The following is a 16,728-nucleotide window of genomic DNA, read 5'->3' as shown; positions in this document are numbered from 1 at the left end:
CATCTTCCCAGGCATGTGCATCCCAGACAAAGCTATCTTTTTTCTCTGACAAAAGAATTGATGCTTCCCAAGACAGTATCTGAATGATATGCCTAATACTGATTATGTATTAGTCCATTCCAGCTTTTGGCAGCAAATATGTAAAGGAGTAAAATGTGGCACTTGTGGGGGAAGTGATTTGAAAATAGAATTTTCTCGATTCATGGTCTTTGCAGCTAAAGTAGCTGTAAAATGTACAGCTTACTACATTACCTACAGTAAAAATTATACCAGTCCCAAGGTTGAATGCACCAAATCAAGTCAACCTCCATTTGAAGTGAACCACAAAATGGTAAACACTTTTTTATCATTAGGTAGGGGTCATGCTGGAATGAAAAAATTCTGCATGGGCATGGGCAAGCCACTAATCAGTGCTTCCTTGTACAATGCCCATTTGCTGCAAACAACAAAAGAAAATACAGGAATTCATCACAGTGTGTTGCAGGAGGCTCAAACTCTTGTTCTCCAGTTTTATATTGCCACTGATCCAAGCCTGAGTGAGGATGACATTACTGAATGTTGAGGAGGTAAAGAAACTGATTCCATTATATACCATATTGGCTAATGAGGAATTCCTGAAAAATTGCATATCTGGGAAGACTCAAAATGCCAATGAGGCATTACATAGCCTTATTTGGACTAAATGCCCAAAAGATACATTTATTTCTAAAAAAATAGACATTGGGGTAACTAATGCAGTGAGTGAGTTCAATATGGGCTGAATAGCAAGCCAGAAACTGAAAGCAGAAGCAACAAAATTGAAGTTCAGCCGAGCAACTGAGAAAATAGGCAGAGCAAGGGATGATCCTCGCCTCAGGTGGAGCACACATTGCAGTCAACTGGGTTCAAAATCCAAAATCTTCATTTCTTATCAAACCATGCATTACTGTTGTAGAGGAAACACATTCATTGGGTGCAAATGCCCAGTTAAACATAACACCATTTCAGGAAGATTTTTATCAGCTTCCATCTTACTGAAGACTTCTAACCATCTTACAGCAGCAGGATTTTTCTTGTAATTCTAATCTTCCATGCACTCTGCCACAGCATGTTTGGCACACTGCCATTGGTCAAACAGCTTTGCTTATTATGTTGAGCTAGAAATGACATGAAATATGTTAATCTCTCTGGAAAAGTGGTCTCAAAGGTCAGACCAACAAAGTTTATTCAGTAGATCCATCCATTACAGCCTCTCAGCATTACCATGGCTTTGCTCCCTTTTCCCTAAATATTCCACAGGTGTTGCAGAATATATAATTACCTGTAAGAAAGCTTCTTCCATAATATTACAGGAATCTTCCAAGCATGACAAGGAATTTTTACCTTTTTTGTGAAAAACTTTCCTACTGCCTTACTACCATATTTTACTTGTAAATTGAAAGTGTCATGCAGGTTCTGTCACTGACGTATCATCTTCCTTAATAAGCTGTAACGTTTCTTGGAACATTTGACCTGGCCACTGATGAAGAGTAAACATAAATCAAAATATTTATCTTCAATTAATTTCTTGAATAGAACAGGACACTTTTCTTACAGATGAAGGTAGGAACATAAACCACTAAAATTGGTCAATATCCTTTTTTATTTTCTTGCCAATTCTAATGACAGAACTTAGGTGCGGCTACATTCAGCAGAATATTTGGAGCTCTGCAGCACAAACAATGTAAATATGGAACTACTTATACATCTTAATGACTAAGTTTCAAGGTCAGAAGGAAGACACTTCACAGCAGAATGCAGGCATCTGTTTAACGTATACCACACTCAACACCAGCTACTCCTTTCCTAGCTTAGCCTAAAGCCAACACTATATATTATTCTTTCCAACCTTATTAAGCCCATGAAAATCCAAAATCCCTCATGGCGCTGAACTGAGAAACAACAATATGTACTGTTGCTCTCATTTAATAAATTGTGCTATGCACCAAACTTTTTATCTATTTTTTTTTTGTCATTTCACAATTAGCTATACAGTTATATGAAGCATCCCACTCCAGTACAGTTAATGCGCTCAGCGGTAGTCATCATAAATTTAAAGTTACTAATAATGAATGATTCATGTTTTAATGAAAATGAGTACTAAGAAATGAGTCAAAAGCAAAACAAAAACTGACATTTTGAAAGAAATTGGACAGAATGGTATTCCAAGGTAAATTAGTTGGACAAATGCAATTCAGCTCTAGACAGGGACTGCACTATTCAAAACACAAAATATGCCCAGCCTTCCTGATATTTTCTCATCCACTTCTGCAACCACCAGATGATAGTACTACGTTCAGGTAGGGCAAACTTTAGTTATATGTAGTTGAAAGTCGTCTTTTATCTATCAGAATGAAATCAGTTTTATTACACATTTTTCCATGGTGGATATTCTGAATATATTTAAATTTTTTTGATTTCAAAATATTATAGGGTTACTCTTCAGAATTATATTCTTTTTTTTACATATCAAAATTTACTGCCCTTAACCAAATTTTCTTCACTAATTTCATATGACTCATTCTCAGTTGTTAATTTGAAAATATTTTTCTCTCTACGTTCATATTGAAATCATGTAACAAAATGACTGTGAGGTAGTTTGGAAATTAATAAAATACATCCTCCAATTCCTCATAAATACTATCCTTTATATCATCAATTTTATTCTCAGTTAGGGCATTTGCTTTCAGAATGGTGTAACACGAATGATCTCCTAGTATTACATTACATGTAACAGTCTATCATTAATAAAATCTACCATCATAATTGTTTATCTCATTTCCTTATGTACAAAAACTTGTCTCTAAGTGATGATTAATATTTCCATTTAAGTAGAAAAATGTATGACTACTGGTTCAGCACCACCCTTATCCCATCTGACCTCCTGTACCCCCACTAAAATTAACATGTACATCATTATTTCTCTCGTCACTGTTTTCACTGAATCTGCTGAACAGAGGTCCCTGATATTCATGTTCATTCTCTGTTGCGTAGGTCAGTCATTCCAAAGAATCTCTACAGATTCAGGGCCTTGTGTAACGTTTTATAACATTCTAGCTTCTTACTGTGAGGCATTGTTGACCCACAACCAGGCACTATGCTGGAAGACCACCTCTTACCAGTTGTCTGTGACTGCTTATTCAATATATGTGCAGCTGACCTTTATATCTGGAGGCAGTCTACTCCATCCATGACTTGGACATGACATGTAACATAGATGCCCAATGTTCACATACTTGCACAGCAGTCCCTTGAAGTAAATAATTGTGTTTTCACCAGAAGTGACTTCTACACCTGCAGGTTGGTAACACTCCAGTGTGACTGAGGTCATCCAGTAGTGTGAGCTTTCTCAGTCACTGAAAGAGAATTTATAGGTGAAGGTAATTGCAAATATTTTGGTTGGTGTATGTACTCTAACATATATTTCATCTCAGGCCTCCATGTCAGCAGTTTTGTTCCTTGATATCCCTACTGTGTCTGGGATTACATTTCACTGCTCATGATGTGATCAAGACAAAAATATTCTTAAATTCTGATTATGATCAATGTTATTAAAATGTTATCAGAATGTAGTTCTTGAAGGAACCTGACATTGCTAATGGAATCTGAGTAAACAAGGAGCTTTCCACATAGTTGCCACCCTGACGTTAGTAGACCCTGATGTTGTACACATGGCTATGTTGTGAGCATGAGCATGCTGTTAAATTATGGATTTTGAAGACCTTTCCTTCATTTTTGGATGAATACACTATGTCAGTGTTCCCACTGACAGAATAACCTTCTGTGTTTCTAGGCATTCCATTGCAGAGACTTTACATAGAAGGTTTGTGTATTTCTAAGTTGCGCAAAAGGTTTTGAAAGCAGATAGCCATTAGATGATATGCTTAAGGTAGACAGTCATAGCAAACCAATATTTTAGGCATGCATGAGTATCAAACTTTTTCGAATGGACCAAAAATATATTTTAATCTTGATTCAGATGTTGAGTTTTCAGTCTCAGGCTTCAAGAATTTTCAGATAACTGCTCATGATTTGCACACTGGCATGCAAACTGCCTAATACACCAAGAACCGTAATGTGTGCCGAACACTAGCACAAAGCAGCTTGTCAGTACACTTTATGTCTCTGTGCCTCGCTTCCTCTTTCTGTCCATGGTGAAAGAGGATATGGCCTAAGAATTAACATCTTAAAATACAATGGATTAAGATCATTTCTGTCAAAGAAAGTGAGCAGAGTTATAAATTGTGATTACAGTGGAAAAGTTTGTCTTGTAGAGACAGTTCTTTTTCTCATCAAAATCTCAGAATTTTCCCACATCCTTGTCTCAAACTGGCAAGAACCACTGTTGCATATGTTAACATTATATAAGATATTGAAAGGAGAGAAGGCATACATTGGCTTGACCTTCTACTGACAAAGAAAGACATGCTGGCATTAGGCATGAGTAGTCTATATATTCTGGTTGTGAGGTATATTTATTAGTGGTTAACAGGTTCCAGAATTTTCATTGCAGAACTGCAAATGAGTAGATATAAGCTATGAGAGATATCAAAATTGCCCGGTAAAGTCATAAAATGCAGGGTGAACTGTACCCCAAGAAGCAAAAGACAAAACTCTTTAAATAATGAAGGAATATTGACATTTGAATTAAGAATTGAATTAAGAGAATCAGAAACATGAATTTATCCTTTTTGTTATACATGTAATATATTTGCAGGGTACTTTGTGTCGCTCAGCCAACAGGCTGAAGTGCGGGAAAAGGTCCTACGCTACATGCCTGTCATGTCTCGACCTTTTGTTCTCTTGGGAGAGCGACCTGTCAGCTGGACTCCTATTTATGCCAATCTTGCAGTAAGTTTCAGTTTTACTTCAAAGCAATGTCAGCAGAAATAGAAATTTCTTCTTTTCTCTTATGTAATCCATAAATATAATCTATTGATATTTTCATCAAGTTGGGTCATATGCAAACAATTTTCTCCCTTTCCTCTTATACTAGTGGCCATGCTTTCCCTGCCTTTTTTTTATACTCTTATACATTCCTTTACTTAGTCTTCCCAGGTTATCCTCAGTTTGCTCCAGTGCTCATTTAACTGCATTCTCATTTCTTATGCTCTCATAAAATTCCTTTGGCTTCACATCCCACAGTACATTCATATAGCGGTATACTTGATTTCAGCAATTTTTCTGGAGTGTTTCTGCCATCAGATACAGCCTCTGTTCTAGTTTCTGGTCTTATATCTCCTTATTCAATTTCTCAACACTGCACAGAAACTTTACATCTGCTGTTTCAAATCTACTTACACATCTTCCAACAGATATCCACATGTCTTCTGAGTATATTAAAACAGGCAGCTATGTGTTTGTAATGAGAAACATTCTTTTATAACAATTTCCATCATAGAAGATAAGTGCACTTTGGTTTCAAACTGCGAAGTAAATATTTCACATGTCATTAACTAATGCTATGGAGCAGAGTATTTCTTGGGAAGTTAATAGTCACTCACCTTTCAAGTTATTCCATGCCTTCTATGGAACCTAGGAGTTCATTACCATATTCATAACTGGTTTTTCTTGTCCTGAGACAGCTGAATTCAATCCCACCCTGCCCCTTTAAGCTGCATTTAAGTATTATCAACACATCTATGCTTAGTTCTTCTATGTGGTCTATCATTCTCTCAGTTTGTCTCACCAGAAACTTGTAGGAGTTTCTCATGTCTCCTTAGCATTCTCCATGTCCTACCCATTGTACCCTTGATTTTATCAACTGTATAACTGTCATATTACTAGACATTCCTTATATTGTCATGTGAGCAGAGTATGAGGGGACATGTGTCTCCTGGCCTGTACATCCATCAAATTTGATGTGAATAGTGAGAACTCTCTGTGCATTCTGGACAACCACTCAGCTGATGCTGAAGACCAGTGATAAATTGGAGATTTCCTGAAGGGCAAACCCCCCCATGAGCAAGCCGTGAAATTCATGAGAGGGCCCATTTCAGTTCAGTGCATTACAGAAGCAGGCTTGAAGACTGCTGTTAACCTTCAATGTCTGAAGTGCACCGATCAGTACACTGATGTGTGTGGTCATCATAGCTGAAGTACCCCGATTTGTGCATTCGGGCATTTAAACGCTGCAAGTGGAAGCTCAAGCATATGCCACTAGTAGAATCATATGCACAATCCTAAATATTTATTTTTAAATATAGTAAAATTCAACATTTCTTGTTGTTATCTGTTTGATGTATATACAGGCTTCAACCCCCACATCATGTAACTGAATCTCGCCTTTGTGTAATACTCCTTGAAGCACCCAAGAAAGCACAATCCCACATCACATATCTTTCATGTCAACTGCTTTTCAATTTAATCATCTTCCAAAAAACATTTCACTGCTCTTGTATTACAAAATGAATCTACAGTATTCAAATTCACTATGAACTCACAAAAAACTGAATTCACTCTGTATCTCAGCTGTGATGCAAGCATTTGGTTGCAACCATTGAAGGGTCAATATTCTCTTGCAGCTACAATGACAGGGCTTGGAACTGAAATATGGAACAATGAATATTCCTTCTAGCTTTTCTTGAAAGGCCATGTTTTCACTTTTCTCTCCCTTAGTCAAAAGACTGGAATATCTGAAGGGTGCAACAAAGATATGAAACTTGCCAGCAGAGAACCAAATGACTTTATTGCTTCCAACTTTATTATGTCGCCAGAGAATGCAAAAATATTTCAAATGCTGCAAGCAGGAATGATTTTATAATGCAGAACTACTATGTGAAGAAGTGGAGACCTATTTTTACAGTATGCATCAAAATTACAAGGAAGAGAAATTAAAATATAAGGTTTGACTACATATTTTCTAATCTTACATTATAATATGCGACACTGTGTTCTATGCTGATAAAAAGGAAAGTTAATTCCATTCATTTATCATAAGAATTAGATTAGATTATTAGATACAGCATTTTCAAATACAGTGCAAGTGCCCTAACAGGAATGGACATTTAAATGCAGATCAACAGCGGACATTTAAATAAACTCCAGGCAGCTCAAGCTACCACCATTTCAGAAGTCTGATTCAGATTTCAGAAGGTTGATGATGAATCAGTCAGTTAGCAAGTTAGCTGAATTAATAAGTCACTGTTATGTTCATTTCAGTTTCACCTCAGCACAGATGTGTGAGCCAGTCAGTGATCATGTAGTAAGTGTGTTGCACTATTCAAATTTAGCAGCTCCTCCAGTTTTGCCCTACACTCTGGGGAATGGTAGTAACAGCATCCCTGGTTCAGCTGTTGAATTAGCAATGCTCCCTGAATGGAATGGGAATACAAACTTAAGCAGGGTGTAGAATATTCAGATTTAGTGTATTTGTAACTATGCTCAAACTATGGGTCTCCACTTAGTCTTCAATGGGGGAAAAATGGGATATGAAACAACTATTTAATAAAATTTGAAGATATAACAAATTCATAACACAAAACTCAGAATAATCAAAGAAAATAATGGTGAAACAGAAGTACCTCTCAACAATAACCCCACTATTTCAAGATACGCTTCTTTAACCAGGCATGGCAAGCCCGACCTCTTGGTTGGCAGTTTTGCAAGCCAAATAACTTTATATTTACTTATGTCTGTATAACACAGACCAAGCATACCAAAGACATTAATACAACATTCACGAAACATGAAGCATAATATGACTCTACTGTACTGTTTCACGAATGTAAATCGAAAAGATAAGACCATAGAAAATGATGAATCAATTCCAGAAAACCATGTCACAACATCCCTAAAATAAACTTACATTTAGTGTTGCAGAAAGGACTCCATTACCCTCAAAAGCCTAGGCACATAGTCCAGACCCAATTTAGAAATACACAAGATTGAGGTCCCATTTAGTGTTCAGCTCCTCCAAACGTCGGTAAGCAATTGAGAGAGAAGGTAATTGGGTCAAAGCCCAGATAGGTCTTCATTCCATAATATGGAAAGGAAGGAAATCACAGGATAGCTAGGATTATGAGACATAATGTGGTAAACATGTCACAACTCAAATGTCTCAGAGGGTGAAGAGGCGTGAAAGACAACAAAAACACTGGCTTGAAGATACCACATCTGAGTGACTGAGTACAATACAGAGCTCAAATGGAATGAGCTCTGAGATAGTGGCTACTGAATGAGTCAGAAGAATGAAAAAATTAAGCAATTTTTCTCAAGTGTGGCTAGGCTATGCCAACAGTTTCCAGCTTAACAATGACCTGTCTAGTCTTCTTACACTAGTGAGCGAGAGTAGTATGTTTATAGCATAATTGTCAACAGATTGTACCCTTCCCTTGTCATAACTATTTAGATTCTGAGAAAAAGGAAAGATATTGAACAGGAGCTCATTTTGGACAGTGATTGTGATGAAATATTGTCATCTGACAGTGAAAGTGAGCATGATGAAGACAGTGTAGTAATAGGCGATGACAGTAAACACCTTTTTTAGCTGTAATAACACACAGAGGACATGATGTCAGAGATACACTGAAATATTACTAATCCACTCTTGATTGGTTACAGACTCCATTTTACAGTAGTGTGATGAAATGAAACAATTATTTTCCTATATTGAGATATCTAAATTTTTGTGACAATGTTAATCAGCTAGACAGGACTCTATAAGAGACTTTCAAAATCAGATCTGGCTTTGATAGGCTGAATATCACTTATGCTGCATTTTATCTGAATACTGTGCTCTGGATGAAGTCACTGCTGTCTTCAAATTGTCAGTTATTTTCAAACAGTACAGTCATAAGAGACATAAACACTTCATTTGAAGCAACTGCAATGATCCTTGTCTTAAGTCCACTCTAATATGAAGATCAAACCTATATGCCAGTCAAACTGCTTGCCCTGATGTTTGAGACTCTGATCAGAATTTTGTTTGGTGTATAATTAAATCCTGCATCTTTGTATTTACCATGCAGAGATGGACTTATAATCATAGTTTTGTTACACTGTGGGAAGGGACATATTTTTAGAGATTGAAGTGCTGCACATTTAGGTTTATGTATGTAATATTCTGTTTTGTGAATCTGTAAACTTTCTTGCAAAGAGTAATCTTTGTAAAAGTAGTTAGTTAGTTAGTTATTGGAGAGGGTGGGTTTCCCCATGCACTGAGACCTGTATTGGTCCATTGTGCTTCCCTCTATGATTTCTACCAGTCTCTATATCCTGCCGGTACTGGTGCTTACCATCAGTCCCGCCCAGCCAGCGAGACCGGCTCTACTAGCTGAGAGGTATCTCTAATGCTTCCCCCATCTACCAGAGGTATTAGAGACTGCTGTTGGGCGGGAAACGTCCGTTAATTTGGCTCAGTGACCTCCTTTGGAGATATGAGGTTCTTTTACATGCCGTAAAGCTACAACACGGGACCCACGGCTTAAAGTCCCTCCCGGAGGACTTGTTCCCTGAATTTTTCCGCCCTTAAAAATTCTACGACCTCCGCCGGGTATTTGAACCCGCGTACTACGAGTCATGAGGTGGGAACGTTACCTCTAGACTACGGAGGCTGCTTTTGTAAAAGTAAATGACAACACTACAGTACTTGGCAAAGCACTTTCTTTCAAATATTTTTATTGGAATACTTTAGCAGGAATAGTTCAAAAGGTATACACATTTTTTGGTAGTATTGTTAGTTAAAACTCTTCAGTTAAAAACTGGTGCAATATCGTGGGCTCTCCCATAAAGATTAGTTGAGTTTTAAAAATAATTATTTTAAAAAGTTTTTTTTAATTATATTCTTTGATTACTATTTGAACAGATACAATCATAGAATCTAAGTCATCTCTGTTTTTCAGTTTCAGTTTCTGAATAATGTCATTCCATGATAAGTTCTTGGTTTTTATGGAAGATCCATACTAAGATATTCTGTCAGCTACAGTAGTCCTTACATTTAATTTTGGCTACTATGTTGACAGGATCCCCAGCTCACAGATTTATTGTGGGTGCAACATCAGAATAAGGAGCAGATTAATGTGACTCGTTACTGCTACTTTCCAAAGAAGTTTCCAAGCCATACATACAGAGCTACTGGCAAGGTTTTCAAGAACTGCTCTGAGGAGCTAGAGATCAGAAGGGTGAGTACCCCTGTACCTGATGCTGACTGACCTATATTTCAAGTGCTGTTCCCCAGTAACAAAGAACTTGTGATATGTGTAAAGGTAATCAGATAGGTGTCAGTGCTTGTGAGGTAATCCATATTCAACCACATGTTTGAGTCTTAGAATATTCTATACAATCAATGCATCTACTTGATGAATTTTTCTTTTAGCAGTAGCAATATTAAAACCTTATTTTGTTTCTTTGCCAGAAACTGAACAATAATTTGTGGAAAAGTCAATCAGTAAGCACAGTTTTTAATGTCGCTTACAAACAAACAAAACTAACAAAACAAACTCCGTGGTTTTAGTCCACAAGCAACCTATACCGACCAAGCGACTGCCACTTGTCGGTGAATTTAGTGCCAACTTTAGGGGATAGAGGGTGTCACGTGGTCAGAGCAACGAATCCCCATTGTCGTTAATTTCGGTTTTATAGACCGGAGCTGCTATTTCATTGAAATAACCCCTCAATTATCATCACAAGGCTGAGTGGACCCTGTTCCAGACCCACTACTTGTCAGAAAAAATCTGGTAGAACCGGGAATTGAACCCAGATCTCTGGATTGGTAGCCAGGAACTCTGACCACTAGACCACAGAGGCGATCACTGTGGCTTACAGATAGTAAAATGGTAGATATTAAAGATCACATTGTCTAACAATCAAATAAATTAAAAAGCTGATTCATGTGTTGAAAACGTGACTCAAATGGTCAGAAATATTTATGAATTTCCTACTCAGAAATCAGCAGAGGAATAGAACAATAACAGAGAAACTGTTCTATTGATACATGTATGAATGGAAAACCTTGACATAACAGATTTCTGTGCGGATGTGGTGCCAGAGAATATCAGTGCTGATTAAACATCAGTAATGAAAAGAATGAAATATTCAGACTTTGAATAAACGTTTTTGGAACAACTTCAGATTTAGCAGAAATGATATTGGTGATGAGCCAGAATGATAACTTGCTGACTGGCAACACTTGCCGTGCAATACAGAACAAAGTAAACTTTGGTATTCTGAGTCCAGCTAAGTGCCAAGTCAGAAGAATTTTATACTAACTATTCAAGCTTATTCCTAACCTCAGGGATGCTGATGGATAGATGTGGAGCATCATTGGAACGTTGATTTGCTAGGCAATTCTCATATATTGAAGAAAAAATCTGTTAAGTGTCACATTATCCAGCTGGAAGTCCAGATATTCTGGCTATAGTTTAACTTAAAATTGACACTATACACAAACTTTGTGTTTAGCAAGTGCATATTCCTAATGATAACCTTCTGGTACTATAGCAATTATCACTTATCTCTAAGTACATGTGACTTCTGGCAAAAGTTAGAAACTGTTAAAAATATACAGTATGCAGACAGTCCCTGCTCTTACAAATAGTTATATTCCTGAACAGACTTCATAAAGCAATATTTCGTAATTCAACTTTTGTGTTCTGGGGTTCACTTGATTGGCTATATTTTTGAGCTGGAATGTTCAGATTTGCTTGGGACTGATTGAGGAAGGCTAAACTCTTGAATACCAAATATTAATAATATCCATATAATTGTTCAGGCACTAGTAAGATGCACGTTCATCCAACCGTCCACACACACACACACACACGCACATGCATGCGCACATGCAACCTACATACATAGACAGGTGGAATTCCAGAAACCAGGCTTTCATAATTACGGTGGCTAAAAATCTATAATTCCCACAAAACCTTGAGTCTGATTTTTCATTACCACAGTACTTTAACATATACATTGCATGTATGAGAAAGCAAAATTAGAAATCACCAGTTTTATTGCCTCATACAGACTTAATGCCTTAGCCTGAATCTCCCTTGTGCCAAGCTTGATCCTTCACCCAGATAATGAGAATGTTTTGCATTTCAACTGTAATTCCATCATGTTTTTGTGTAGTAGTAGGTAGTGATGGAGAAATTTGCATTACTGTCTGAAGAATCCTTTATTTATCCTTGAATAACTTACATGTCTTGCAGATATCACAATTATATATTCTACCATCAGTAAGCTGTATAATTTGAGCTTCAGAAGGCATAACAATCTGTTGAGAAAGCATTAACATCGATCAAAGTTTTATATAAAGATTTTAATTAAGATATGTACCTAAGCGGTTTAAGATTTTATATATTAAGAATTTTAATAATTTTTAACCCAATCACATTTTATCTTAATTAAAATCTTTATATGAAACTTTGATCCAACTTGATATACTATGAACAATGTCATAGTAGTTTCCTGAAAATGGTCCTCACTGACCAAAACATGTAAAGGCATTCATATAAATGTACCTTTGATTCATACTGGATAGTCATGTCAAATCATTCTATAATAGATTATTTAAATAGTGTGATGGACCAGAATGAATAAAGTTGAACTAAAGCGTTCATTTTCAATATCATAGGCTTCCTAGCATATTTTTGTTCACACCATCATTATTTATACATCTTCTCCTCTTACCATCTACAGTTAATTGGGTATAAACCACAATGTTGTTAAAAACCAACAGCATCTTATACAAGATGTACATGAGACCAGAGCACAAGGTAAACAGACCAGGTAAAATTCCATTTATTTGTTTTTTTCTTCAGTCACAATTGTCTTTTTTTTTTTTTTGAATGGCATTTCAAATGAATAAGTTTGCAGTTAGATGACAAGCCAAGGTATGCTCTTCATTATAGAAGTAGTGTGAGTGAAATCTCGTAACATGAATCTTCATAAAATGAGGACTATCTATACCAATTGATTATCACATAAATATGGATTCTCTGCAAATCTAACTACATCTGTGTTTGCATAATGTGCCTGATGCCCTTATTCCTTTAAAGCCTTCTCAGTATTTCTTCACAGGAGGAAGTTGGAGGAAAGTTGGCATCTAAAACATAATAATGCCTTGAATTATTTGAAGCAGACCCCTTTGTGAATTTTTTAACTGTAATAAATGAATGAATGAATGAATGAATGAATAAAATGTATATTTAAATAAACACTGTTGCCTATTGCTAGAATGCAATGGACTATGGAATAAATACTTAGGAAAAAGGTGCTATTACTGTTATGATACAGGTGTATTATATATTAAGAAAATAGATTTTATATTACTATATTAAGGATCTTGGTGGTCTTTTGATCATGTATGTAATTTTATATGTTATTTTGATATATGGAATGTATTGCTGTACAGTAGTTTTGTTGTATTGAGTATTTAAATTTTGACGATGATGACTATCTGATTATGTAAAATATATTGTATTATTGACTTGTTCTATATCTGAGGCAGATGCCTCTATGGATTTTTTGGAATTATAAATAAATGAATTAAAATGACATATGAATGATTTAAGAAATATTTTGTTGGGAAATAATCTTTTTATGATTGTCTCCACAATATCCCTCTACTTTTATTACAAGAAATTAATTATTAATATGTAGACTATTCAAGGGGACTCTGAATTGACTAGTATTTCAAATGTTATATTAATTTGTTGTGAGGAGCATTTTCTCAGAAACTGTGAACTGTAGGAAGTTGATTTTTATAGCATTTTATGCAGTCTTTTTTCTCAATATTGACAAACTGATATTGGCTTGTAATATTATGATTTCAGATACATATATTCTTAAAGTTTGCGATATATATATTAATTATTCATTATAGTTTATCCCAAAATTCTTTCCGTTTAATACACATTCAAAATATAGTGTTGAAAACTGTGGTCCATCAATGTAAAGAAATTCTGACAATTCCAAGATTCTCTGTCATATAGAAGCTGTGAAAATTTTCCTTAAGTAAAAAAGAAGAATAAAATTATTGAAATCAAGCTGTAAAGGAGAATCAGGGGCCTACAGAAGTAGAGACAGCACAATATTTATGACACTTGCAGATAACCTATGTGCATAATTGCTGTATCATCTGAAAGATGAAAGTCTCTAGTTTTTTGGTAACTGGAAAAGTAAAAACTTAATTTTCTATAATATTTTGGATTCCAGAAAATACACACATAATTATTTTACTAACCGAATACATTAAACAACTCAATTACTACAAATTCATCATCTAAATATGTCTGTGTGACAGTGAATATTTTCTGTCATTTACAGGAACAGGACCCAACCCAGAATACCTTGGCATACCACTATGTCATATCTGTCTCGATGCCTGTGCTAGATGTTGGAGAAAATAAGGTGATTCCTGTATTAAGTGGTTTATATCATTGCAGGCTATTAACTCTGATCATTGTCTGCAGCAGGAATTATTTAGCTTCTTGTGGTGTTTGTGTGTTTTTATTTTGGTTGGGTGTTGGTTGGTTTTTGGTGCATTGTATTCATTTCTTTGGGTGTCAGTAAGATGGAAATCTGCAGTTTCATTGTTGTTGTTGGTGGTTGAAATATTGAATTATTTAGATGCTGATGAGCACCAGTTCAGTACTTCATATATCAAGAACCACAACAAGACCACAGAGTTCCACAGTACCAACAACTTGACAGTGAATATGAGAGATCAGCATACAACATGGTATGACACATAATAACCAATGAAATTACACTGACTACTGATTATGTTAATGAATTTTATCATAATAGTATTATTAATATTTTATAAGAAATTTGTGACTCATATTTTTTAAATCCTTTAGTTTTATACGTGAAATTTGCAAAGCTTTCTTTAATGAAGTACATCCCCTGAAGATGGTCTTGTAAGGCCGAAACATGTTGGGGGTTTAATAACATGTAACCAATATAAGGAAATATACTTAGACAGTAACTTATATGTTATTTTAATTTTAGTACTGAATGCTGGTTTTGTGTTGCAGATAAAGACGGCACAGATTGTGGGTGTTGCTGGCACTGACATTCCTATTGAGGATATCAAGAAACTCTTATTATCCCACAAGGTGAGTTCCATTTATTACTTTGGTTCACAAACCAAGTTGGTACCTTGGTTTTTCACTTCAGTTGAACAAACTACTGTGAGATCTTCATTTGTTATTTCTTTGGGGAGCACAGGGTATGAACACTTAACTGAGGAAAATCTTAATGCAACATAATTTAACGCTGATGTTATTGTCTTAGAATCATTACAATTGAGTGTTTGTTGAAGGAAAACCCTAAATCAAGGAACGCTGAATGAGGGTTCTGCCATAGTATGGGTTTATGGAGAAATGAACACAATAAGTGGACCAAGTAGCTAGGACTAAAACACTATTGACAGAAATTTTTTATATGAAAAATAAATATTTCTGTGAATTGTATATTAAAAATTGATTTATATATAGAGTCCTCAAAACTTCAGTACTAATTTTCTCAGTTTCTGAACTTTGTGCACTGTTGAAAATTCTGAAAGAACACAATGTTTGGAAAGTCGATCTCAGTAGCTGGATCCAGTGATTGAGATCAACTCTCCCTATAGAAACCTGATTTGGGAGGAAATTTAGAGGAGATTGAACTCAGGTAATGCTTGCTACCATTCAGTCCAGAACCTCTTTTTCTTCTCGTCTGCTGTCCAAAAACATCAGAATTAGAATATACAAAACTATAATTTTACCTGTTGTTCTGTATGGGTGTGAAACTTGGTCTCTGACATTAAGGGAGGAACATAGACTGAGGGTATTTGAGAACAGGGTGCTGAGGAGAATATTTGAACCAAAGAGATATGAAGTGACAGGAGGTTGGAGTAAACTGCACAATGAGGAGCTTCATAACTTGTACTCTTCTCCAAGTATAATTAGAATGATCAAGTCAAGGAGGATGAGGTTGGCAGGGCATGTAGCACAAATGGGGGAGACAAGGAATGTGTGTAGGATATTGGTGGGAAAGCCAGAAGGAAAGAGACCACTGGGATGACCAAGGCGTAGGTGGGTGGACAATATTAAAATAGATCTTACAGAGATAGGATGGAATGGTATGGATTGGATTGATCTGGCTCAGGACAGGGACCAGTGGAGGGCTCTTGTGAACACAGTAATGAACCTTCAGGTTCCATAAAATGCTGGGAAGTTCTTGAGAAGCTGCAGAATTGGTGGCTCCTCCAGAAGGGATGAGCCCCATGAATAAGTAAGGTACCTCCATACATTTCCACATGAGAGCAGAAAGAAATCCTGTTTCCAAACCATTGTTCTTTCAGAATAATAGACAATGGACAGATTTCAGAATTTTAGTAATCCAAAGTGTAGATAAGCTCTGTAAGTTTGTGACAGTAGTATATTATTATCTGAACGTTATCCAGCATCCATTTGCTATTTAAAACAATGTTTCAGAGGCTGGACTGTGCCTCCATTCTCATGTGAAAAGCATATGCATTTGAGCCCAATTGATAGATTTAGTCCCTATAGGATTGTGAATAATGTCCAAAAAGTTAATAATTGAAACCAAAATATAATACACCATTATCAGTATCATTTAGAATTGACTTGAAAATAATTTTAAAAAGTTTAATTTCATGGTTTCTTTGCAGGTGGGAGTGAATGGCTATGTCTTCATGATAACAAATAATGGTCACTTACTCATACATCCAGACTTGCGACCAGAGGTGACAGTCCCTATGTC

The 16,728-nt window shown here is 35.9% G+C and overlaps 1 protein-coding gene across 3 annotated transcripts in view; it reads left to right on the top strand.

Moving 5' to 3' along the window:
• The window catches only part of LOC111867143 (voltage-dependent calcium channel subunit alpha-2/delta-3), a 76,705-nt gene that overhangs the window by 24,245 nt on the left and 35,732 nt on the right, over positions 1-16,728 (top strand). For all 3 annotated transcript variants that reach the window (XM_033752563.1, XM_023856703.2, XM_023856702.2), the window contains exons 9-13: positions 4,736-4,869; positions 9,981-10,139; positions 14,284-14,367; positions 14,997-15,077; positions 16,637-16,711. In XM_033752563.1, the coding sequence (XP_033608454.1) occupies positions 4,736-4,869; positions 9,981-10,139; positions 14,284-14,367; positions 14,997-15,077; positions 16,637-16,711 (533 nt within the window). The remainder of the gene's footprint in view (positions 1-4,735; positions 4,870-9,980; positions 10,140-14,283; positions 14,368-14,996; positions 15,078-16,636; positions 16,712-16,728) is intronic.

This window comes from Cryptotermes secundus, unplaced genomic scaffold, assembly GCF_002891405.2.
Source record: "Cryptotermes secundus unplaced genomic scaffold, Csec_1.0 scaffold443, whole genome shotgun sequence".
NCBI lineage: Eukaryota > Metazoa > Arthropoda > Insecta > Blattodea > Kalotermitidae > Cryptotermes > Cryptotermes secundus.
Note: the sequence above shows the minus strand (reverse complement) of the source record. Positions and strands in the feature narration are given on the sequence as shown.